Here is a 27,249-nt window from a genome sequence, read left to right as displayed (position 1 = left end):
TTTGTTCTGGCTGGAGGATCTCCTCAAGCTCATCAATCTCTGGCAGATCTTCTGTGACAGGCTCGTCAAGATCTAGCCCGACATATTTCCGAAAAAGACTCACATGAAATGCATTGTGAATCTTCCAATGACTAGGTAAAGCAAGCCTGTATGACACTTCATTGATCTTTTGAATCACCTTGAAGGGTCCATAATAGCGAGGAGAAAGCTTAGGATATGATCCTTCTCGTCCTGGCCTCTTCCGAAGCCTAGCCTTTTCAAATTTCAGCAAAACCCAATCACCTTCTTTGACTTGCATGTCCCTTCTATGCTTGTCAGCAGCCATTTTATGCTTATCTTGTGACCTTGCAACGGCTGTCCATACCTGAGCAAAGGCTACATCCAAGTCACGAACATACTCATCAACGACAAAAATCTCATCCTTTGTACGAAGGATGGGTGGCAATACCACTCTGCCATAAATAATCTCAAACGGGACCCTTTCCCGTGGAGGCATGGATTGTATTGTTGTAGGCAAACTCAACAAGTGGAAGATACTTCTCCCATGCAGTCTTTTGATCTGCCACATAACACTTTAACAAATCCAACACGGCTGAATTTGCAGCTTCACTTTGGCCATCCGTTTGGGGATGATAAGCTCATGAAAACTCAAGTTTAGTGCCCATGTTATCAAATAAAGCCCTCCGGAAGAGGCTCGTAGTCCTGGGATCTCTATTCCCAACAATGGATTTAGGCATACCATGATGTTTGAAAATATTAGCAAGAAAAAGCTTTACCATATGATCAACTTTAATGGTTGATGGGAGAAGAAGATTAGGGTTAGGTTAGAGGATTCATGTGGGAGACATACACAGAGAGAACAAGGGAGAGAGAGAGAGAGAGAGAGAGTTGTGGGGATAAGTCAACTCATGAGGCATGAGTGTGTGACTCCCCTATCACACATGTATATTGCACTAGTACACACAGTGCACTTAGTACATTAAAAGTACTAAGTGTACTATGTACTATAACTTATGGGCTTGTACACACTATAAGGGTGGGCATAACGCCTTTACCCCAACAACCTCCCACTTAAAGGCAAAGTGCCCTTAAATGAAGGAAAAGAAAAAACAGCATGTACATGATAATATACAAGGCCATATCAAGGCTGAAACTGGCCTCATCCAATGCCCATCAAGTGTCTGCAATGAGCAAACCGCTTCGGAGGCAAACTCTTTGTCAACAGATCAGCCGGGTTGTCATCCGTATGAATCTTAACAAGCTGAATTTGCTTGTTCTCTATCACCTCTCTGATGAAGTGATACTTCACATCCACATGCTTCGTCTTTGCATGAAAGACGGGGTTCTTTGCCAACTGGATGGCACTCTGACTGTCACAATGCAACAATGGAATATCCCCTGTATAACCCAAATCAACCACTAACCGAGATAGCCATAATGCCTCCTTGCAAGCCTCTGTGGCTGCAATATACTCGGCCTCTGTAGTAGATAAGGCAGTGCACTTCTGCATCCTGGATATCCATGACACAGCACCTCCTGTGAATGTAAATACATAACCGATAGTAGACTTCCGGTTATCTGGATGACCGGCATAATCCGAATCCGTGTAACCATGCACTAATGCATCCTGTTTGCCAAAACATATGCACATATCCTGTGTGCCCTTCAGGTATCTCATGACACCTTTCACTGCTTCCCAATGCTTCTTGCCAGGGTTGGCCATGTATCTAGAAACCACTCCCACTGCAAATGCAATGTCCGGCCTAGTAGCAACCATGGCATACATGAGACTGCCACAAGCTGAAGCATACGGAATCTTGGCCATATCAGCCCTGTCTCTATCCGACTGTGGGCTGTCCATAGCACTGAGTTTCACATATGGAGGCAGAGTACTAGTCTTCTTCCCCCCATCCATATTGAACCTCTGCAAGACTTTGCCAATGTATTCCTTCTGAGACAAATACAACACATGCTGATTTCTGTCCCGAAGTATCCGCATACCCAAAATGTGATTTGCATCACCCAAATCCTTCATATCAAAGGTTTGATGCAATCTCTGCTTCAAGGTATCCATCTCCTTACGAGATTTCCCGGCAATCAACATATCATCAACATACAAGATGAGCATCAATAGACTGCCATCCAAAGCTTTCTTGGTGTACAAGCAGTGATCTATGTCACTTCTCCTGAATTTCTGGGATTTCATGAATGTATCAAATTTATGATACCATTCTCTTGGTGCCTGTTTGAGCCCATAAAGACTCTTTTTTAGCTTACATACAAGCTTCTCCTTTCCACTTACTGCATAACCCTCTGGCTGTTGCATATATATCTCCTCATGGAGATCACCGTGAAGAAAAGCAGTCTTCGCATCCATCTGAATCAAGTCCAGATCATCATGCGCAACCAAAGCCAACACAGCTCTAAGTGTGGTCATTTTGACCACTGGAGAGAAGATCTCATCAAAGTCCACACCATATTCCTGCTTGAAGCCCTTAGCCACTAACCTGGCTTTGTATCTTGGCTTTGCATCTGGTGCAACTTTGAGCCTGTAAACCCACTTGCATGGCAAAACCTTCTTGCCTGCAGGCAAATGCACCAACTTCCAAGTTCCATTTTTATGCAGAGAATCCATCTCTGACTTCATGACACGCTCCCATAGAGCTTTGTCTGCCCTCTGTAAAGCCTCTTTATAACATGAGGGCTCCCCACAGTCAGTAAGCATCAAGTAGTCAACCCCTGGAACAAACCTGTCAGGGGCTCTGGAGGGTCTTGTGGACCTCCGTACCCAATGACCATCATTTGCAGGTTGCTGTCCAGCCTGCATATCACCCATTGGTGGCTCCTGTTCCATGCCATAAGGCTGAAATATCATGCCCGGTATCTCCTCTAACTGTGGTATATCCATAGGGATATCTTCTGCCATCTCTGGCTGTCCATTTGGACCATTTTCAGCACCATTTAAGGGCTGGTTTTGCTGCTGTAATGGCTGATTTACAGCCCTTGGTTGTTGTCCATGATGTCCATCATCATCAAAGATGACTCTGCCAGGCTCCTGTTGCCTTGCAGGCTCCTTATACATGCATGTTTCATCAAAAATGACATCATTGCTGCGTATGATCTTTCTATTCACGGGATCCCAAAGTCTATACCCCATTTCACCTCTGTCACCATATCCTAGGAATATGCATTTGTGAGACTTAGGATCAAGTTTGGTGCGCATTTCCCTGCGTATGTGCACGTACGCAACGCAACCAAACACTCTCAAGTGCTTGTATTACGGAGGCTTCCTCATGGTTTTTGGGCTGAAGCTGTCATAACAGCTTCAGCCCAAAAACCATGAGGTAATGCAGCATGTGACAACATAGAACGGACCTTCTCCTGTATGGTCCTATTCATCCTCTCTGTTGTCCCGTTTTGTGGAGGATCATAAGGAGTAGAGAGCTCCCTCTTGATGCCTTTAGCATCACAAAAGTCCTGAAACTGTTTGGACATGTACTCTCCACCATTGTCGGAACGCAAAGCCTTCAGTGTTTTGCCAGTTTGATTCTCAACAAGAGCAACAAACTTCTGAAACACTGAGAATGTATCACTCTTCAAACGAAGAGGATAAACCCACACCTTGCGTGTGGCATCATCTATAAAAGACACAAAGTATTTTGCCCCTCCCAAAGAAAGCTGAGGCATCTCACATACATCTGTATGCACAAGCTCTAACTGAGCATCTTTCTGTCCAAGAGCTTTCTTGTGGGGGCACTGGAGTTGCCTGCCATATATACAATGCTCACAAAACTGAAAACTTGAAAACTTTAGAGAAGAAAGTAACCCAAACGAGACAATTGCTCCATTCCCTTGACACTCATGTGTCCCAACCGGCTATGCCACATAGAAATTTCCGGCAGCTCGGTTGCATTTACATTAGCATGGTGACAAACACCTGCATGCATAAAGTAAAGTGTGTCCACCTTAGAGCCTCTAGCAACAACCAGTGAGCCCTTACTAATTTTCCACTTTCCACTACCAAATGTGGTAACATAATCAGCATCATCAAGCTGTCCAGTAGAAAGCAGATTCTTCTTGATCTCAGGCACATGCCTGACATCATGGAGCATAAGCTGTGAGCCATCTGAAAACACAAGCCTCACATCACCTCTGCCAAGAATCTTGCATGCATGGTTATCACCCAAATAAACCACTCCTTCATTGCTAGCAGTATACCTGACAAACAAGTCTCTGCAACCTGTGACATGAAAGGAGGCACCTGAATCAATGATCCATGAGTGCATACCATGACCACCTGTAAGAAGTGAATGGGCATCAAGTGAAGACGTAAATAGAACCTCATCCTCACTGCCACCTGCATGTGACACATTGATTTCTTCAATCTTGACTCCACTTTTGCCCTTTGACTTTACATCTTTGGCTTCATCTTTCTCTTTGTCTTTGCCTTTTCCCTTTTCTTTTTGATCATTTTTCCATTTGTAGCATTGCTTTTTAATGTGTCCCTTCTTGCCACAATAATGGCATTCCAAATCCTTTTTGGAGCGAGACTTGCTCCTTCCCCGTTCTTGGCTTTTTCCCCTTTGCTGGGATCTCCGTGTACTATGTACTATAACTTATGGACTTGTACACACTATAAGGGTGGGCATAACGCCTTTACCCCAACAATGGTTTTCTTGACCGGCAAGAAATGAGCTTACTTGCTAAACCTGTCCACAATGGTCCAAATAGCATCATTCCCATGCTGGGATCTAGGCAAGTCCATAATAAAAACCATAGTAATACTTTCCCAAGGTTGCAAGGGAATAAGCAATGGCTGAAGCAAACCTGGAGGTTTTTGCTTGTCAAATTTCACCTTTTGGCAAGTAATACATGCACATATGCCTCAATGTCTTTACGCATGCTTGGCCAAAAGAAATATCTCTGAATCATACGTGTAGTGGGCATGATACTTCTATGACCAGCATAAGGTGGAGCGTGACATTCCTCCATAACCTTTGGACGCAAATCCTTCACCACACATAGGCAGTTATCCTTCATAAGATAACCCTCATTGATAACATAAGAGGCATGTGAGTGACCAGCCATCAAATCAGTCCATATATGGCAAAAATCCGGGCCACTGAAACTGCAGCCACATAAGGCCTCCTGGATAATGCATCTGTTGCCACCACATTTTTCTTTCCCGAAGTATGCACAATCTCAAAATGAAACATGGAAAGAAAGTTTGCCATTCTCATCGGTTTCTCCGAAAGCTTTGTTTGAGATAGAAAGTATCTCAAACTTTGATGATCTGTCTTGACTACAAATTCAGCCCCAAGAAGATAATGTTTCCATATTTTTAAGGCATGAATTACAACCAAGAGCTCTTTGTCATAGATATCCATATGAAGCTCAACAGCATGCAAACGACGGCTCTCATATGCAACTGCATGCCCTTCTTGATTTAGGAAAGCCCCTATACAATCGCCACAAGCATCACATTCCACTACAAATGACCTTTGTAAGTCGGGAACAATCAATACGGGTCCACATATGATAGCATGCTTGAGCTGCAAGAAGGCATCATGTTCTTTTGGAGTCCATTTGAAAGTGGTTTTCTTCTTTGTGAGATCATGTAGAGGGGTGGCTATCATAGCAAAATGCCTTATGAAACGCCTATAATATGAACATAATCCCAAAAAACTACGTACTTGATGTACATTTTGCAATTCTGACCAATTCCGAATGGTTTCTATCTTTGCAGGATCCATAGTTACTCCATCCTTGGATAGAATGTGACCCAAATAATGTATTGCTGAAAGAAAGAAGTCACTTTTCTTGGCATTAATGAAAAGTTTATGCTTCCGCAACTCTTCGAACACTGTGACCAAACGAGTTCTATGTTCTTGCTCATTCTTGGAGAAAACCAAGATGTCATCAAAGAATACACCTGTGAATTTGCGATGGGATCAAAATATCCTATCCATCATAGGATTAAATGTGGCAGGAGCATTGGTGAGACCAAAAGGCATCACCAAAAATTCATATAATCCAAAAGTTGTCCTGAATGCAATTTTGTGTACATCTTGTGGTACCACTCGTATTTGGTGATACCCACTCTTCAAATCAAGACGGCTGAAACAAGCCAAGCCATCAAGCTTATCCAAAATGTCATCAATACGCGGAATTGGAAATCTTTTCTTGATGGTAAGCTTATTTAAAGCTCTATAGTCCACACACATGCGGAATGACCCGTCTTTCTTTTGAACAAGAAACACGGGAGAGCAATAAGGTGAGGAACTTGGCTGAACCAAACCTTTCTCTAAAAGCTCATTTACCTGCTTCATGATCTCTTCTTGTTGTGCAGCACTCACACGGCATGCGGATTTGTTAGGTGAAGAACTGCCTGACACAAGATCTATGCGATGATCCTCGGGCCTTTGGGAAGGTAATTCACCTGGCAATGCATCAGCAAAACAATCGTTGAATGCATGCAGAAAATTCAACCTATCGTAAGTCAAAGCATCCACATTTTGACGCTTGGTACAATGCTATCGCGAACAAAAACCAAGTACGCAGAAAGACTCTTTTTTCATTGCTTTATTAATCTGGATGTGAGATACAAGTGGGACGGAATCCCCTTCCTTGCTGGCATCAATGAAATGCATGCGGCCTCTATGCATAAAAGAAATCATGTTTGACTTGTACTCTTTGCGGGGCTCAAGCCTATGATGCCATGGTTTGCCCAGCAATACATCACATCCATTAAGTGGTGCAACTAAGAAATGCTCATTATCAAGGTAACCCTGGATATGTATGCGCAACTTCCCTATTAGTGGGGTAACCTGCACCTCTTTACCAACAAAGGTAGCTTCTGCTTCAATCTGAGGTCCCATGTTCTCAACCTCAATACCCAAGGCAGCTGCCATTTGAATAGAGATGAAGTTATCGGTTGCACAATCATCAAACATGAATAAGGCGGGCTGATCCTTGATTTGACCCCATGCTTTGTATACCATCCGCTCTTTTGCATCATGTTTTGTGTTTCCCTGCACATCGAGAATTGCATGCACATTAGCCTTGGTTTGCTTGTCCTCATGCTTTGGTTTGCGGTCAGGGCATTGTCGAAACATGTGCTCATTGCTGTCACAAGAAAAACATTTTCCCTCCTTGGCATATTGCTCCCTTTGCTCAGGGATCAAGCCAAATTTGTTCTTCTTTGGCCCATGATCTTTAGATGAGGTATTGTCAGCTTTACCTCCCTTCTGGGTCTCCCGGAAGCTCTTTTTAGGTGGCTGTCCACCTTTTTGCAGATTTGGGACAGCCTTATCTTTGCCCTTTGAACCGCCTTGATCTTGCTTAATTTTGAGCACCAATTGCTCCGTAGCAAGAGCAGAGGCTATAAGCTGTTGCAAAGTATGTTTCGGGTGCAATTCAATGCCCGAACAATAAGCTGGTTGCAATCCGGAGCGAAACTTCCTCTTTCTTTCATCCTCAGTGATTTACATAAAAGGAGTTACCTCAAGCAACACTTTTCAAAACTTATTGACATACTGTTGCACACTTTCATTATCTCTTTGCTCAAGTCTATCCCACTTTTGGGTGAGAGTTTGCTTCGCATTAGATGGCAAGAACCAAGGTGGTTCCAAACGTTATGTACTGTACGGATCCGTACGTACTGTACGTTGTTTGGTACGGAAAAAATTTTAAGGTACGTAAAAATACGTACTATTGGTAAAAATACATAAAATGTCAAAAATTTCAGCCACTTACATTAAATTTCAGTCCATGTCCACATTGACATATAAAACTTTTGAAATAGAGACACAACAAGGTCAAAAACCTACTAATTCAAAAGTGAGAAATTAGAATCACAAAGTCGTCAATCATACTTAATAAGTTAATCGTACTTAATACTTAATACTTATTACTTAAGACAAGTCACATTGTCACAAGTGAGTCGTGACAACTCACAATTCACATCAAGAAATGATGAAATTTGAAAATGAGTCTATGAATAATGACAAAATGTGCCATGTCCATACAACACCAAATCAAAACTAAGGTAATCCAAATCAAAACTCATCATCCGATGAGGATGATGACCCTGGAGAATCAAGCATATAACCCTCCGTGATGACATTGGCCTCGTCATCATACTCAGGCCCTGTCATCATGGGCACAGGTGGGTGGGCTGCCTCAGATGTCCCTGTCCCTGTCTCTGCATCATCCTGCTGGGTAGTGTGAATGAGGCGAACGGCCTCATTCGCACGTGCTCGAGGAGTCTGAATAGGCAGCTTCCCTCTCCGGGCGCCTCTCCAGCCAGAACTCTCTGCATCTGCAGGTCCCTCATGTAGCTGAATTTTATAAGCTCGGGCTCTCGATCTCGTCACCCGCCTGTCTACACTCTCCAGCTCTCTATGCAGGAGGCAAAGAATCTCGGCCTGCTCATCTCTCAACCGTTGCTCTGCCTCATCAATGGTGGTAGGATCTGGGACCAGCTTGACACGTGTTGGATCCACCTATTCAACGTAAAACCAAAGAGAATGCGGAGTGTCAACGACTCAACTTTTTGTATACTATAGTATAAAAGCTATGTAAATGGGAGGCCAATCCCCACAAGCGAATGAATAGGATAAACTCACCTGTTTTGGTGAAACCGGCCTCTGATAGAAAACCTGTAACTCGCGGCGGCGGGGGGGTGCCCGAGGGACTAGGGCCTTTGACACACTTGTTGATACCATCAATGCATATTAAAACATTTAAACATGGCCACAGCCTTAACACATATCCATCTTCACTTTGCATAAAACATAAAGCTGGACAAAACATCCACAAATGCTGAAAATGGAGCTTGCACGTGTGACACCACATAGAGGCCGGAATGGGCCGACCCCCCCCTTGGAGTATTTTATTACCCAAGGAGAATAATATCATGTACAAGCTTTGAGGGCCTTACTCTCCCCATGGGAGATGCCGGATTATCCATATACAAATGCCATAACACAGCCCAACACAAGGCAACCAAGCCGGAACATAGGCTGTAGAAATGCTGAGCCAACAATATAATCCATATACCTCCGTGTGGGTACTGATTCTTCCCCAAAAACCACGGGTCTTCATGCAATAGAGCTAGTACAGCAAGTACAACTCTCCATTCAGCCGGTACAGTAGGTACAATGGTTGGTACATCAAGTACAATGGCTGGTACAGCTGGTACGGTGGCTGGTACAGCAGGTACAGAGGCTGGTACAGCTGGTACAGCAAGTACAAATGCTGGTACAGCAGGTACAATGACTAGTACAGCAGGTACGGTGGCTGGTACAGCAGGTACAGAGGCTGGTACAGCCGGTACGATGGCTGGTACAGCAAGTACAAATGCTGGTGCAACAAGTACAATGGCTAGAAATCATAATAAATGATTAAATACCCTTGCCTTCCGTATTTCTTCGCGATGGAAGCCTCCAAAACAGTCCCCAACTGCCGGTATTCTTCATGGGCAGCCTTCAAGAGAGAGAGAAAGAGAGTAGCCATCATTAGGGAAACCTTCAACGGTGGTAGAGGCTAGTGTGCAGCAAGAGAGCCTCTATTAATGAAGAGAGAGCTCTCCAATTTATAGATTTGGGCCTCCCATGAGCTAAAATGGCAAGAGAAGGCTACAATGACAAGTGGAGAGCCACACAATAGCTGAAGTGACAAGTGTGAGGCCACTTGTCTCATTTTGATCCATTTTCTAACAAGTGTCAGGCCACTTGTCTCACTTTGGTCGACTTTCTTGCCACATGTCCCAATCTAAGAGATGGGTCCTTCCATAATCTTTACCTCTAAAAATATCCCAACTGGTAGACATTCTGTCATAGGCACTTTGCCAACTCTTGGTATCTGCTCAATTCCACACGTAATGACGCGAACAGAATTTCCATCGGAGCGGGCCAAAAATAGCAACTCTCCTAAATTTTAGGAGTGTGGTCCTTTGTATTCTAGGATAATCCCCCATTCCCAAAGCTTGTACTTTCCAAATATTTAAACATCCTGGAGTCCACCAGACCCCTTTCAGACTGGGAAATGTCCAGACTGGTGACATCCTCCCCAACTTCTTAAAAGTTGTCCGCAACTTTAAGCTTCAAGCCATATATTCAAGATATAATCATGTCCCATCGATTGGGCGAGACGAGACAATCTCAAAAAATCCAATATAACTGAAGAATCCATGTCCCAAAGAAATGGGTGAGACTAAATAAGTCTCCATAATACCAATATCAAAATCATGTCCCAAGATAAATGGGCGAGACAAAAACAGTCCCATAAGTCCAGATATCATAATCATGTCCCAAGATAAATGGGCGAGACAAAACAGTCTCATAAGTCCAGATATCAATAATCCATGTCCCAAGTAAATGGGTGAGACAAAATAAGTCTCCTGCCAATAAGGCATCGGTCCACATGACCCTTGGCATAGACATAAGTCCCGTGCCAACCAGGTATCATGTCCACTTTACCACTTGCACTCCGTGTTGGTACTTTGACCACATAGCTTCACGGGCATCCATTGCCAAATCCTCCATGCCAATGCATATGAAATTCAGCATTTAGAAAACAATGGTATGTCGATGTAGATCACCAAGGAGCTGCCTTGACGCCCGGCCCGACTTCAGTGCCCATATTCTCTACCATTGGCTCTATGTTCTACCAAGCAAGGTAGCAACATCTTCAAGAGCACATAGGACAAGAGAAATACTACACAGAGCGGCTAAACAAGGAGTCCTGAAAACAATCACTCGCAGGTATAGAGATAACCTGGTGTTCCATACGCATTTCTACTACACATAGTTTATAGGCATTTCGGCCACCAACTCACACTACCCTCTCAAGTGCCCATGTTCCCTTCCATCTGCTCTCTATTGTTCCACCCACACATGGTAGAAACAATCTTCAAGAGAGCACGTAGGACAAGAGAACACTACACAGGGTATGTTGTGCTTGTCACTACCCTTTGAAGTGCCCATGTTCCCTTCCATCTGCTCTCTATTGTTCCACCCTCACATGGTAGAAACAATCTTCAAGAGAGCACGTAGGACAAGAGAACACTACACAAGGTAAGTGAACCATGAGTTCCATAAGTCCAATGCATCCCAAATAAAGGGAGCCAAAAAGAATAATCCATCCCAGTAAAAGGGAGCCATAAACATAATCCATAAACCTGAGGATGGATCCAAATTCCTAGAAAAGAAGTCTAGGAATCCATACACCTGTATACCATAATCCTTGTATACCATAACTCTTACCACATACTCCGTGCAAACCACACACCTTGGAGTAGAGGTGGACTTTATCCATAAAAGTATCATATCCATGAGATATCCAAAGATTTCTTCTCTATAAACTCGGACAGATTCGTCCATAGAAATTGCTTGTGAAGCCCAATATCTATATAAATCTCCTCCAAGAAAGAAATCTCCATAGATATATTCCATCCCAATAAAGGGAGCCATGAAAAGAATTCATCCCATTAAAGGGAGCCATAAACAATGTTTCCCTGAAACCATCTCAAGGCAAACAACAACACCTTTCTCCTTGCATAGCTATACAAGGGTTAGTGAACATCAAAAACACTTCTTAGTAAATAGCAAAAGCACCAACTTTGCAAACTCAAAGTATACTTAGCTATTCTTTGCCAGGTTGGTCATGAAGCCAACAGAAATATCTCGTCACCATATCCTTAAGATATCTTGAGATATATCTCCATATAGCTTGCCTGTAAGCTTGATAATATAATCCACAATATCCATATGGAAAGAGTGCTAAACGTGTGCACATAAAGCCAACTCCATACTTCCAAGATAAATTTTGTGAATTCATAAATCCTTAGACCAAGCTGTCTATTGCTCATGCTCTTGCTTCATAGGCTCTGAAGTGGCTGGCCATGCTTAATAGCAATGATGGTAAGTGTGGTCCCCACTCGAGATCTTTTCTCTTCCTTATTGATAGAAGGAAGCCTCCGCTTCCAAGAAAGCCTATGCTCTGATACCAATGTAACTCGCGGCGGCGGGGGGGTGCCCGAGGGACTAGGGCCTTTGACACACTTGTTGATACCATCAATGCATATTAAAACATTTAAACATGGCCACAGCCTTAACACATATCCATCTTCACTTTGCATAAAACATAAAGCTGGACAAAACATCCACAAATGCTGAAAATGGAGCTTGCACGTGTGACACCACATAGAGGCCGGAATGGGCCGACCCCCCCCCTTGGAGTATTTTATTACCCAAGGAGAATAATATCATGTACAAGCTTTGAGGGCCTTACTCTCCCCATGGGAGATGCCGGATTATCCATATACAAATGCCATAACACAGCCCAACACAAGGCAACCAAGCCGGAACATAGGCTGTAGAAATGCTGAGCCAACAATATAATCCATATACCTCCGTGTGGGTACTGATTCTTCCCCAAAAACCACGGGTCTTCATGCAATAGAGCTAGTACAGCAAGTACAACTCTCCATTCAGCCGGTACAGTAGGTACAATGGCTGGTACATCAAGTACAATGGCTGGTACAGCTGGTACGGTGGCTGGTACAGCAGGTGCAGAGGCTGGTACAGCTGGTACAGCAAGTACAAATGCTGGTACAGCAAGTACAATGACTAGTACAACAGGTACGGTGGCTGGTACAGCAGGTACAGAGGCTGGTACAGCCGGTACGATGGCTGATACAGCAAGTACAAATGCTGGTGCAACAAGTACAATGGCTAGAAATCATAATAAATGATTAAATACCCTTGCCTTCAGTATTTCTTCGCGATGGAAGCCTCCAAAACAGTCCCCAACTGCCGGTATTCTTCATGGGCAGCCTTCAAGAGAGAGAGAAAGAGAGTAGCCATCATTAGGGAAACCTTCAACGGTGGTAGAGGCTAGTGTGCAGCAAGAGAGCCTCTATTAATGAAGAGAGAGCTCTCCAATTTATAGATTTGGGCCTCCCATGAGCTAAAATGGCAAGAGAAGGCTACAATGACAAGTGGAGAGCCACACAATAGCTGAAGTGACAAGTGTGAGGCCACTTGTCTCATTTTGATCCATTTTCTAACAAGTGTCAGGCCACTTGTCTCACTTTGGTCGACTTTCTTGCCACATGTCCCAATCTAAGAGATGGGTCCTTCCATAATCTTTACCTCTAAAAATATCCCAACTGGTAGACATTCTGTCATAGGCACTTTGCCAACTCTTGGTATCTGCTCAATTCCACACGTAATGACGCGAACAGAATTTCCATCGGAGCGGGCCAAAAATAGCAACTCTCCTAAATTTTAGGAGTGTGGTCCTTTGTATTCTAGGATAATCCCCCATTCCCAAAGCTTGTACTTTCCAAATATTTAAACATCCTGGAGTCCACCAGACCCCTTTCAGACTGGGAAATGTCCAGACTGGTGACAAAACCAGAGTGCGGTAGGAGCAATCACCCGTCCACTTGTAGTCTAGATGATAAACAAAACACAGATCGGAGCTAGAGTGCCCAAATCTGAAAACACAGCGACACCTGTTGGCCCCAAAGCTTGGCGCCCCTTGCGGTATTTCTTTATTCCATTAAAATAATATGTATGGCTGAGTACAACACAAAAACCAGCCAAGAGTTTACACCTGTAGTCCAATCTGACTGCCCACAAATCCTTCTCAGCACAGAGGATCTATGCACACAGATCTGTGTCTTCAAGCAACACACTGTGCCTCCCTCTAATCAGCCAAGTTCACAAAGCAGGCCAGCCATGGGCATACATCTGGCACAACTCATAAGCATGATACATCTTCTCAGCTCAACATACATATGCTGTTCAATCCCTGTCTTAATCTCTTGTCAATCTGCCATACTCCTCCTCTCACAAGGAGCCAGATAACACATACCTGTAGCAGACATCAAGCAACAGAAAGAGAGATAGATGAACAGAGTCAAGGCTTACCAAGTTCAGCTCGTGAAACAACTCTGGAGGTAGCAACAGCACTAATCTGTGCCTGCAGGCACTTGAACCCACAATCCTGCTTCACACGTGTGCTTGCTCTTGCCTGTATCTTCCTCCTGATGCTCACTCCTATGCTGTCCTTGAAAGTACAGATCTGAAAATCAGCATTGTACTTGATTGTACCGCCTCGGGATGCGTGCCAAGCGTTGTACTTGCATAAACAGCCTGCTGTCCACTTCTGTACCAGCCTGAATCAGCCTGCACAGGTCTGTCCAGCACCCAGTAAAGCGCCGCCTGCACCTGTATGAGCTGTATCTGACTGCCCGTACACTGTACGGCAGTCGTACAGTAGGGTATGGGCTGGAAAACAGACTGTCCAGCCTGTATAGGGCTTCTGCGCAGCCACCAGCAGCTGCTCTGTGCGCCGCCAGCAACAGAGGAGAAAGAGAGAGAGAGAGAGAGAGAGTCCAGTACTGGCCGTACAGTGCTGTACGGCTGGTTCTCTCAGAAAAACAGCAACACCCTGCAGCAAAACAGCCGCCTTCTCCTCCTCTTGAGCTTTCCCACGATTGTACACAAGCGCATGAAGGGAGCCTCTCCTTTTGCTACACGACTCCCCAAAAAGGGAGGAGAGAGAGTGAAGAGAGAGAAAACTCCTTTCCAAGTTAATCCCTAGGGCCCCAACTTAATAAGTTCCTAGGGCCACTAAGGCCTAGGGGCAAAACTTCAATAAACATTAAAAGTTAATGTTTTAATGTTCCCCCTTCACACCTAGGGATGTCCACACATCTTAAACACTGTCCGGGCACCCCCCATGTGAATCATAAAATATTCTGACTCTGCAACCACCATGCACACACTTGTCCTGCTCCATTTTCACAGGGCCATGACATACCCCCCTCTTGAAAGATGGCAAGCGTCCTCGATTGCATTCTGGTGATGCATCAAAATATCCAAAGTGAACCATACAATATGGCAAGATCAGCGTCCCAATCTCTCTGAGCCATACACATGTATCAACATTCACTGCAAACCAATGGCATAGTAATAGTCCAAGTTGTATACCACTGTGAACCATACATATCCACAAAAATTACCATGTGACTAGTACACATATATCATAGAAGTCCCATAAACAGATGTACTGTCAGCCTCAGTACCTTCGGATGAGATAAAATCTGCACCAAGCAACCTCTAGATGTCACCTGAGCCTGTCTGAATCAAGGGAGTGGAGGTGCTACCCCCCTCTTGAGCATCAGGTAATGCTCCAGACCCATGCTCTGCTGAACCTGAATGAGCCACAATAAGAGTCGGCTCTAACTCAAAGGCATCGAGATAAAGCTGCAAAACCTGAGGTGAATCTGTTAAGTCACCTTCCTCCATCCACTTCGCATCCATCGGTGAATAGTTCTTGAACTTCACAAGATAGCGACGGGAAACTTTACCTCGTACCTTCCTTTCTTTATGTGCCAGTATCTGCTCTGGAATCAAAACCTCATCAAGTTCCTCAACTTCCGGCTGAGCCTCATCTGATACATCCTCAGGCACATCCCCACGGAAAGGTCTAAGAAGACTCACGTGAAAAGCATTGTGAATCCTCCAGTGATCTGGTAACTTCAAACGATAGGTTACCTCACCAATCTTTTCCAAAACCTGAAAAGGCCCATAATATCGCATACTCAACTTAGGGAATAAGCGCTCTTTACCCTTCATCTTCTTGAGCCTAGCCTTTTCAAAGCGCAAAAGAACCCAATCACCCAATGCAAACTGCAAATCACGTCTGTGACGGTCTGCGGCTTTCTTTTGCTTCTGCTGAGTTTTCTGGAGGGCCAACTTAACTCTCCGATAAGCTTCATCTAAGCTCTCCACATACTGATCAGCCTCAAAGATCTTATCCTTTGTATGCAAAATGGGTGGAACCTTCTTCCCTCCTTCTACAATCTCAAAAGGCGCCTTGCCTGTCGAGCTATGTACAGTGTTGTTATATGCAAACTCCACCAAAGGAAGATACTTTTCCCATTGTTGCTTGTGCTCTGACACATAACACTTGAGAAGATCCAACACTGTAGAGTTAGCCTCTTCTGACTGACCATCTGTCTGTGGATGAAATGACGATGAAAACTTGAGAGTTGTACCCATGTTGTCAAACAAGCCTCTCCAAAACAAACTCGTCATCCGTGGATCACGGTCACTAATGATAGACGTAGGCAAGCCATGATACTTGAAGATGTTCGCCATGAACAACTTCACCATATGATCCACTTTAATTGTCTTCCTCACGGGAATGAAATGAGCGTGCTTACTGAACCTGCATATGATAGTCCAGATGCCATCATTTCCCGTTTGTGTCCGTGGAAGATCAAATACAAAATCCATGGCAATGCTCTCCCAAGGTCTATCCGGAATAGGTAAAGGCTGCAATAACCCTGGTGTCTTCTGACGGTCAAACTTTACCTTCTGACATACGATGCATTGCCTCACAAAGGCATCAACATCTCTTCTCAAGGTTGGCCAATAAAAGAAAGTCTCCACTGCTTTGACCGTGGCGTCAATACCTCTATGACCTGCATACGGTGGAGCATGACTTTCAATCATAACCTTGAGTCGCAATGGCCTGGTAACACACAGTCTGCCATGCATCAATAAAAACCCATCTCTGAGAGTGTAATGCTCATGCCGCTGACCCTCAGACATCTGATCATATAACCTTTCAAAATCCTCATCATGGGCATACTGCTCTTTCATTTCATCAAGCTCATGATGATAAGCAAGTGAAACAGCAGAAACCTGTGGCTTGCGTGACAAAGCATCTGCCACTACATTCTTTTTGCCTTCCACATGCACAATCTGAAAGTGAAACATTGACAAAAAGTTTGCCCAACGCATATGCTTCTCTGAAAGCTTAGTCTGCGTGAGGAAATAACGCAAGGTCTGATGATCTATCTGCACAGTGAAATCAGCCCCAAGCAAATAGTGTTTCCATGTAGAAAGAGCGTGAATTACAGCCAACATCTCTTTCTCATACACCTGTAAATGCTTCTCAGCATCTTGCAAAACTCTACTCTCATAGGCTATGACATGTCCCTCTTGCATGAGAACTGCACCAATGCTACTTCCACATGCATCACACTGGACAACAAAAGCCTTTCGGAGATCCGGTAACACCAATACTGGGTCCGAAGTAAGCTTTTCTTTGAGCTTTTTGAATGCTGTAATTTCCCGATCAGCCCATCTAAACGGAGTTGCTTTCTTCGTCAAAGCATGAAGAGGCGAAGCAATTTCAGCAAAGTGCCGTATGTAACGCCTGTAATAGGAACACAATCCTAGAAAGCTGCGTACATCATGCACGGTCCTCAAAGCTGGCCAATTAAGTATTGCTTCTACCTTTGCTGGATCCATACGGACTCCATGACCAGACACAATATGCCCCAAGAAATGTATCTCCTGCAAAAAGAACTCACTCTTCTTGCCATTAACCACCAATCTATGGTTTCTGAGTTCTGCAAACACAATGGCCAAATGCCTTCTATGCTCTTCCTCAGTTCGTGAATGCACAATCATATCATCAAAGAATGTGCCCACAAACTCTCTATGAGGTCTGAAAATCCTGTCCATCATTTTGTTAAATGTGGCAGGCGCATTTGTCAAACCAAAGGGCATAACCAAGAACTCATACAACCCAAACGCGGTTCGGAATGCTGTCTTATGCACATCCTCAGGTCTAATGCGTATCTGATGATACCCGCTTTTCAAGTCAATACGACTAAAAACTGTGGAGCCCTGTAAGCGGTCCAAGATGTCATCGATCCTCGGTATGGGGAATCGATTCTTGATGGTATTCTTATTCAACGCCCTGTAATCAATACACATGCGCCAAGAACCATCCTTCTTCTGCACTAAGAGCACAGGTGAGCAAAAGGGTGATGAGCTAGGCTGAATCAACCCCTTATTTAGAAGCTCCTGCACCTGACTCATAATCTCTTCCTGTTGGGCTGCACTAACACGGTACGGCGGTCTATTCGGTGGAGTACTACCAGGAATCAGATCTATGGCATGATCTTCTGGCCTCTCAGGAGGTAATTCCCCTGGCAATGACTCGGAAAAACAGTCTTGAAACCCACTTAAGAAATCAGCCCCGTCCTTATCTAACATTGACAAATTAGACTTAGACTCATCATCCTATGCATCCTTTACATAAATCAAGTACGCGGAAAGATGCTTTTTCATTATTGATGAAATCGCCGAAGCGGATACAATAGGAACAGATTCCCCTTTGAGTTTTACATCCAATACATGCTCTTGCCCTCTATGAGTCAGAGTAATTTTCCTATTGTAAGTATCCACCACCGCATGTACCCTGTGGCACCATGGCATCCCCAACAAAACATCACAGCCATCCAAAGGCATGATGAAGAACTCCTCGCTGTCCACATAACCCTGCAAATGAAGCCGAAGCTTCCCAATAATAGGAGTAACGGGTTCTGCATACCCTGGACAAGCCATATTTGCCTCATGTAACGGCCCCATCTCCTCTGCGCGAATCCCCAATCGGCCAGCCAAATCTGGTGAAATGAAGTTGGCTCTAGCACCTGTGTCAAAGAAGATCAAAGCATTCTGATCTCTCACTTTGCCCCATGCCCTGCACAACTCTGTAGCTTCACCACTTAGCTGCTCCCCCACAAGATCAGGAACTAAGCCTGCAGAAGGCTTTTGTTTCTTTGGCTTGGGCTCTCCTTTATTGTCAGGGTCCTTCTTGGACGTTCTCTTGGGACAATTGAATGACATATGCCCCTCTTCAGTACAGTAAAAACACTTTTGAGCATCTCTCAAAGCCTGTCTTTCCTCAGAAGTCCTTTTGGGCATTGGCAACTTCTTATACTTTGTCTCTGTAGACCCTTTAGCATCACGAGAAGCATGCCCAAATTTTTCAGCTTTCTTGCCCAATTTCTTACTGCCTTTAAACCCAGATGAACCACCTGTGAGTAACGCATTAGCTGTCATAGCATTTTCAATCATCTGTGACATGTTCGTTACTCTTGTCTTTATACAATAATCTCGTACCTCCTTGGGCAGCCCACAACAATATTTCTCAACCTGCTCAGATAATGGCACGGCACGATAAGAGGTCACTGGGAGTAGAGCTTCCCAAAACTTCTTGTTATAATCCTCCAAACTATCACACTTTGAAGCATCCAGCTTGTGCCATGCTGTCATAACATCCACCTCAAATGTAGATGTGAGCCATACGGAAGAGAAAACCTGTTTGAATTGAACCCATGTGGTGGGTGCTATGCCCTGCAAAAGAAGAGTAGACCACCACTGCAAAGCATTGCCCTTGAGAAAAGTGGCAGCTTTCCTCACCTTAGAGGACTCTGTGTAATTCCCACCAGAAAAAGCAGCATCAAACTGCTGTAAAAAGGTAAGTGCCTTCAATTTATCCTTGGCCCCACTGAAAGTGTCAAACTTCACTGCAGCTCCCCCTTCCTTGTAATCCTTCGCCTTTCCCATAGGCGTTAGATTATCATATGGAAGTGGTTTCGTAAGATTGCTGCCCCCAACATTCATACCCATCATTGGGTCAACATTTCCCATTCCAACACCAGGCATACCATACATCCCAGCCATGTTTCCATACATGCCATGCTGCATACCTGGCTGCATGCCACCAAACATATTGCCTTCCATCCCAGGTTGCATGCTTCCAAACACATTTCCTTGCATACCGGACTGCATACCACCATACATATTCCCTTGCATGCCAGGCTGAAAATTGGCTCCAAAAGGCCCATACGTACCCATGCCTCCCTGAGGATAACCCCCAGTCATGGATTGGAACACCGAGCCACCACCAAAGTACCCTGGATGCATGTTCTGCTGAGGAATAGGTGGCTGTCCATAGAAGGAACTCTGTGGGTTTGCACCAAAAGCATGCTGCATGTTCAGAAACTGGGCAGGAGATGGATCCTGTGGAGTGGTACCACTATGACCTTGAGAAAGATTCTTCGAACGAACCTTCTTCTTCTTTTTCTGGGACTCTGTGCGGGGCTCTGAGCGAGATCTCAAAAATTCAGCAAATCTCTCACTCTGAGTGAGCTGCATAAAAGTATCCATAACACTAGCCAAGCGATCTTTGAACCGAGCATCATCATCCTCTTTACCATGCACATCTTCTGGCTGTGTTACATCCTCATAAGGCTCAACATCTGCAGCCTGTTCTCCTGCAAAAATATCCTCAGATACATCTCTTTCAGGAGAAGTCTCTTGCTCTTCTTCTTCATGATAGAAGTACTCTTCCTCTGTATCAGACATGATTGCTGAATTTTCAGCGATGGCTTTCTCCAAAACAACCACGAGCTCACCCCCTTCAGAAAGTTGATGATTGGTCCCGGGGACGGAACCTTGAAACCGGCCTCTGATAGAAAACCAGAGTGCGGTAGGAGCAATCACCCGTCCACTTGTAGTCTAGATGATAAACAAAACACAGATCGGAGCTAGAGTGCCCAAATCTGAAAACACAGCGACACCTGTTGGCCCCAAAGCTTGGCGCCCCTTGCGGTATTTCTTTATTCCATTAAAATAATATGTATGGCTGAGTACAACACAAAAACCAGCCAAGAGTTTACACCTGTAGTACAATCTGACTGCCCACAAATCCTTCTCAGCACAGAGGATCTATGCACACAGATCTGTGTCTTCAAGCAACACACTGTGCCTCCCTCTGATCAGCCAAGTTCACAAAGCAGGCCAGCCATGGGCATACATCTGGCACAACTCATAAGCATGATACATCTTCTCAGCTCAACATACATATGCTGTTCAATCCCTGTCTTAATCTCTTGTCAATCTGCCATACTCCTCCTCTCACAAGGAGCCAGATAACACATACCTGTAGCAGACATCAAGCAACAGAAAGAGAGATAGATGAACAGAGTCAAGGCTTACCAAGTTCAGCTCGTGAAACAACTCTGGAGGTAGCAACAGCACTAATCTGTGCCTGCAGGCACTTGAACCCACAATCCTGCTTCACACGTGTGCTTGCTCTTGCCTGTATCTTCCTCCTGATGCTCACTCCTATGCTGTCCTTGAAAGTACAGATCTGAAAATCAGCATTGTACTTGATTGTACCGCCTCGGGATGCGTGCCAGGCGTTGTACTTGCATAAACAGCCTGCTGTCCACTTCTGTACCAGCCTGAATCAGCCTGCACAGGTCTGTCCAGCACCCAGTAAAGCGCCGCCTGCACCTGTATGAGCTGTATCTGACTGCCCGTACACTGTACGGCAGTCGTACAGTAGGGTATGGGCTGGAAAACAGACTGTCCAGCCTGTATAGGGCTTCTGCGCAGCCACCAGCAGCTGCTCTGTGCGCCGCCAGCAACAGAGGAGAAAGAGAGAGAGAGAGAGAGAGAGAGTCCAGTACTGGCCGTACAGTGCTGTACGGCTGGTTCTCTCAGAAAAACAGCAACACCCTGCAGCAAAACAGCCGCCTTCTCCTCCTCTTGAGCTTTCCCACGATTGTACACAAGCGCATGAAGGGAGCCTCTCCTTTTGCTACACGACTCCCCAAAAAGGGAGGAGAGAGAGTGAAGAGAGAGAAAACTCCTTTCCAAGTTAATCCCTAGGGCCCCAACTTAATAAGTTCCTAGGGCCACTAAGGCCTAGGGGCAAAACTTCAATAAACATTAAAAGTTAATGTTTTAATGTTCCCCCTTCACACCTAGGGATGTCCACACATCTTAAACACTGTCCGGGCACCCCCCATGTGAATCATAAAATATTCTGACTCTGCAACCACCATGCACACACTTGTCCTGCTCCATTTTCACAGGGCCATGACATTTGGGGTGCCCAAAGCATGATAAGCTCGTACGAGCTTCATGTTGGCCCTACAATAGACCAGTCTCTCTAGTTGAGAGGTGCTCAAACGATTGCGTATCTTTGTATGTATGAGCGAGTAAGCGCTCCAGTTGCGCTCACAAGCACCTGCTGAACAATCCTGCACTCCAATTCAAAAAAAGTGCTTCATTCATGTGAGCTCAGCAATTCCCAATAAGCTTCACAAGACTAGTTCATAGTCCATAGTACATACATGATATACATACCTGAGATAGCACTCGTAGAGCTATATCTGTAAGCTGTGGAAGACCCTGTCTTTCATAGTTTTGCCACCAAGTAAGAGGAAGCTTGGTGGCCTCTGGTCTAAGAGCAACAACTCTGGCAAATGAGGGTCCCAAGTTGTTGACCCAACTGCAGAGCTCCGCATCAATCTCCAATTGCTGCTCCACATCATACATACTATTAATGTATCTATCTCGTAAGGTGAGCAGCTCCCTATCATGAAAGAGAAGTGGCGTCTTGTAGAAAGGATGGAGGAATGCAGCCATCCCATGAATGGGGCGACTCATATACCCCCATCGATAATCCACAATAGCCAATATATCATCTCGGCTGCAAGAGTAAAATAAACAGAGAAGTAGAGCAATTAGTAAGTCAAGACTCAAGACTCAAGAATCAAGAATCAAGATTCTGTAATCGGCCATCAAGAATCAAGATTTTACTTACCAATTCTGTGTCAGGGACGTACAGGCTGCAATATGACTCTTCATCTGCATGAAGAGGTGGTACACTAAGCCCAAAGTGGAGCCCTCCATGTCTGTGACTCGCAGAAGTACAAATACTGGCTGCAAAGCCACCAAGAGAGTTTGCACATCCGTCCAGAGGGTCTCATCCAGTATCCGTCTCTGTATGTATTTGGTGGGCTCTGTCTGTGAATGATACATATCTCTCCACTTTGGATCCACAACTGTCTGTAATAGTGGATCTCTCAATTTGAAAAGCCTGTGTAGCACCAAATACATATAGGCAAATCTTGTCTTGGATGGCCGCACCATATCTAGGTTGCTGTGGCTCCTAAAGATAGCCAATGCCTGCTGCTTCTTTCTGAAGAATGTAGTGAGGGTTGCACCCAACTCAGCTTGCCTATGTCCTCCATAAGCAAATCAAGGCAATGGGCTGCACAGGGAGTCCACACAATGCGAGGAAACTCCGCCTCCACCATGTCTCCCTCAGCCACCTTTTGCCTTTCTTTGACCCAAGACTGTGCATGCACACGAGAAGGCAAGGTGGTTTGCCTTTCCGTATATGTATCACCCTCATTCTCATCTTGCATGACAGAAGGCCTCTTTCTCGCACACGATGCCTGCTCAGAAGAGGCAGGCTGAGATTCATCAAACTGCGTGGATGGACCAGCCAAGTCCCCAAGAAGAGCATCATGAAGTGCATCCTGTGTCTCTTGTGTGCCTCTTCCTCTTCCAGTTGCCCCCATTGCAGGGAAATTTTCAGCAATCAACTGATCTCTCAATGCTTGTGGCACTCTCTTGCACCCTGCACAATTGTTGGTGGTGCCAATGCCTGTGAGGTGCTTGATGACACGAGTAATTGTACTCGTGAGGGTGAAATTGCAGTACTTGCACTGCCATTGTCGAGTGCCACTACCTGCCTGCCCTGGAGTAGTCACAATGCGAATGACGTTTGTGTGCTCCTTCCAGTATGGGTTCTCTCGCTTCGGCATGATTGCTCTGACAAATTCAATGCACAATGCCATACAATTTCAATCAGGATTCAGCAATCGTGCAATGCATAATATTTAGTGGGCAGCTCAGGTAAGAGTGAGAGTGAGAGTGAGAGGGAGAGGGAGAGAGAGATTGAGAGCTAAGTGCATGGTCCACAGATGGTGGCCTAAGGTTCTGAGAGAGAGAGAGAGAGAGAGAGAGAGTTATGTTGCTGCCTTGGGGGCCTGAGCAAGGGTGGGTGGGGAAAGGGCAACGACATCAGATTCCCATAAGAACACAGAAGATACACCACAAGGGGCCGAGAGCAGAACCGACAGCAGAGTGGGTGGGGAAAGGGCGCCGACAGCAGATTCGCAGAAGAACACAGAAGATACAGCACCACGGAACATGGCTGAGCAAAGGGACTCGGGAGGGCGGTGGCAACAAAGGGGGGCGAGAGCAGAAGAACACAGAAGCAAATGGGAAGGCCTGGGGAGAGAGAGAGAGACTGTACCGGAAGGTGAAGCAAACGGAAGGCCTGGAGACTCGGACGGGGAGAGAGAGAGAGAGAGAGAGAGAGACTGTACCGGAAGGTGTGCGAGCGCTGGCGACTGTACGAAGCGACGAGTCCAGGTGCTATCGTCGGCTGGCAGCAGTACGGATCGGCGAAACCCAAAAGAATGCGAAACCCCAAAAAAAAAACCTATCGCAGGCGATCAACGAAAACCCCACCCAAAAAAAATAAAAAAATCCACACGTACGGATCGAATCCGTACGTATGGATCCCCGTACTGTACGGATGTACGGTACGGAATGCATCCGTACGTACGTTTTGATCCAACCTTGGCAAGAACTGAGCATAAAATCTGTCCTTAAACTCTTTCCAGGTGCACATGGGATCTTTGGTGATCTTTTCAGTGATCCACCAATGAGCAACGGTCCCCTTAAAGAACATGCTAGCATGGCGTACTTTAGACTTCTCAGTGAAGTCCTCATCGCTGAAAGCAATGTCAAACTGTGGCACAAATGCTAACACTTTGGAAGCATCATGCTCTCCATGAAAAACATCAAACTTAACGGATTGGTCACCTGCTTTAAATTCCTTGAGCTTTCTGGCATGAGGCTCATGGTCCTCTCTTTTTCTTTTCCCCTTTTCCAACGGGGTAGCCCTATCTGCATGGGCTCCATGGACCATCATGGAAGTTTCATGAAGCACGGTGGCATGTGCTCCACGAACCTGAGAATCAGATGCATGTGACCTTCCTGCATAAGGCAATGTCTCCATGAGACAACTCAATAGGCAAGGCTCTTCTAGTGGCAGACCTGTCACCCCCTCCATGGGATACATGCCTTGAATACATGTGACCATCATGCCCTCCATGAGCACTAGCATTCATATACCTGTCAGCCTTTGTGCCTTGTGGAGAAGATGCATGACGAGAGGTGGCTGTCACCTCTTCCCTTTGCATAAATGACCTCAAGCTTTGAGATGCAGGATCTCCATGCTTCAAGCAAGGTGGATTTCTGAATTTCAGCTCTCCATCTTCCCCCTCTTTGATGTCACCTTTGCAGAGGAGGTAGGAAAGTGCCAACTCCCTTGGCTTCTTGCCCACTTCTCGTGCCATGGACTCAAAAGTCATGTCTACCATTGCATCGGCTTTCCTTGCTTCAATGGCACTTTGCACATGGGGATCTTCATGCAAAAATTTCAGCTCTTGCTCTTGTGCCTGCAAAAGCTTTCTCATATGCTCCAATTCATTATTCAGCCCTCATTGCATCAAGCTCTTCTTCTTGCATGACTGTCTTTCCTCAAGACAGTTGTCCCCTTGATTTACCCTCTCAAGAATCTTTTGCCTTCCTTGTAAAGCATCAGAACCACGCGAGGCACTTGATGGGCCCCTCGAATTAGGCACTTCCAAAGGGTTGCCTTGGCTGTCCATTGTGTTAAGTGTGCTAGAAGCGGGATGTCCAAAACACAGATTCGTTTCCCCACTAAGAAGAGGGAAATAACCGTGCTCTGATACCAATGAAACCGATCCCGTCAAGTGGGAATAGACTCCGTTGGACACCCACACGCGTAATAGCACAACTTAAATATCACAATTTGAATGGACAACTTAATAACTGAAAACTGAAATGAAATGAAATGTTGATCAATGGACATCAGCACTGGGGCCGGAACGGGCCGACCCCCCCCTCAATATATGATATATTATTGGGAGTATTTAAAAGATACAATGCTCCATGGGTTCAATGAACCAGATGATGTCCATGTACAACTGAGACGAATACAATTACCAAACAAGAGACTCGAAGTAGACGATCGAAGGAGAGCAATCCACTTGAGTAGTTTAGTCTCTACGGTCCTGTGCCTTCACTGGAATCCGCGGAGAGCGCCCCACTGGTGTTCCAGGACCACGCACAAACAGGCGCTCCCGTACTAACGCCTGGCTCTCCCGATCTCGGCACCCATGGACCGTGGTTCTCCAGAAGCTTGGACTACCCAACACCGAACGGGTGTTAGCAGTAGAGAGTATCCCTTATCAGATTTACATCAAAGTCCTTTACTTAAATCTCAATCCACTTACTTGTAGCTCGCTAGTGGAAGACAAATACCCGAGCATCTAAGTGCAGCTGCTAGAGTTGGACACCAGGGCGCAGCAGCCTACTGGCAAGAAGGAAGAGTACGCAGCCGCCTGGAGGTCTGAGCGTAGCCGCTTGTTGAATGGAGAGGAGGCCTGGGCGCAGCTGCCTGTGCAGGAGAAGCGCAGCTGCCTGTGCAGAGGGGAGGCGCAGCCGCCTGTGGAAAGGAGGCGCAACCGCCTGCAGAAGGGAGGCGTAGCCGCCTATGGCCGTCTGTGGAAGGGAGGCGCAACCGCCTGTGGAGGAGAGCGCAGTTGGCAAAGGGTGCGCAGCCGCCCGTAGCCGCCTGCTATCTGGCGCAGCCGACTGTGGAGAGCACAGCCGCCGGTAGAGGGAAACGCAGCCGCCTACAGAGTGGAAGTGCAGCCGCCTGCAGAGGGGAGGCGTAGCTGCCTGTGTAGAGAACGCAACCCACCAACGTGCAGCAACTTGAGGGCAAGCGGAGAGATATGATCGCCTGCACCATAGTCACAAGGAACGGGGGACGGTAACGGGGGACGGGGACGGGACGAGGGACGGCCATAAGTAGGGAACGAGGACGGGGGAGGGAACGGCACTCCAAAAATACTTTTTTTTTAAGTTTGTCTACTCTACAGTTATTCTACTTTGGAAGTACATCAAAATGAGCACAAATTTACATAAAATGGTAAGCTTTTGAGTCATATTAACAAAATACGCCAATCAAAGAGTGAAGGCGTTGATGGTTGATTGTATTAATAATTAAGTAGATACAAAATGAGAGAGAGAAAGAAAGAAAGAAAGCCGTATTAACATCTACTAGAGAGAGAGAGCGAGAGAGAGAGCCTAGAGGCCTAGAGGCTTGGAAGTTGGAAGACTCAAGAGGCTTGAGGGAGAGGTGAGAGAGAGAGAGAGAGAGAGAGAGAGAGAGAGAGAGAGAGAGAGTCTAGATAGTAGAGAGTAGGGCCTTGTGTGAGAGGCTTGGAAGTTGGAAGTTACTAAGTTAGAAGAAGCTTGAGGGAGAGAGACTAGAGAGAGAGAGAGAGTTGCTTGAACTTTGAAAACTTGAAGGGGTGTGTGTGTGCTTGTAGCCTTGCAGCCTTGTTCTTATATAGATATTAGATGGGCAAGAGAGAGGCAAGGGCAAGTGAGAGAGAGA

General features: G+C 45.6%; 2 protein-coding genes across 3 annotated transcripts in view; both read right to left on the bottom strand.

The window, feature by feature from the left end:
- The window catches only part of LOC147603127 (E3 ubiquitin-protein ligase BRE1-like 2), a 70,468-nt gene that overhangs the window by 25,820 nt on the left and 17,399 nt on the right, over positions 1 to 27,249 (bottom strand). The window lies entirely within an intron of this gene.
- Positions 21,864 to 22,886, bottom strand: LOC147603128 (uncharacterized). The gene is made up of 2 exons (XM_086797370.1): positions 22,501 to 22,886; positions 21,864 to 22,386 (listed from the first exon to the last, which is right to left on the bottom strand). Exons 1-2 carry the CDS (start codon positions 22,827 to 22,829, stop codon positions 22,008 to 22,010), a joined length of 708 nt encoding a protein of 235 aa, XP_086653496.1. The 5' UTR covers positions 22,830 to 22,886; the 3' UTR covers positions 21,864 to 22,007.

The sequence above is a fragment of the Cibotium barometz genome, chromosome 65 (assembly GCF_041138505.1).
Source record: "Cibotium barometz isolate CiBa-2024 chromosome 65, ASM4113850v1, whole genome shotgun sequence".
Classification (NCBI taxonomy): domain Eukaryota; kingdom Viridiplantae; phylum Streptophyta; class Polypodiopsida; order Cyatheales; family Cibotiaceae; genus Cibotium; species Cibotium barometz.
This window is presented reverse-complemented; position numbering and strand designations above follow the sequence as displayed.

Excerpts from the sequence above, each read along its gene's own strand:
- LOC147603128 (XM_086797370.1), bottom strand. The coding sequence starts at position 22,829 with ATGGTGCGGCCATCCAAGACAAGATTTGCCTATATGTATTTGGTGCTA. Across the intron at positions 22,387-22,500 it reads ACGTCCCTGACACAGAATTG|CCGAGATGATATATTGGCTA; the intron begins GTAAGTAAAATC and ends TTACTCTTGCAG.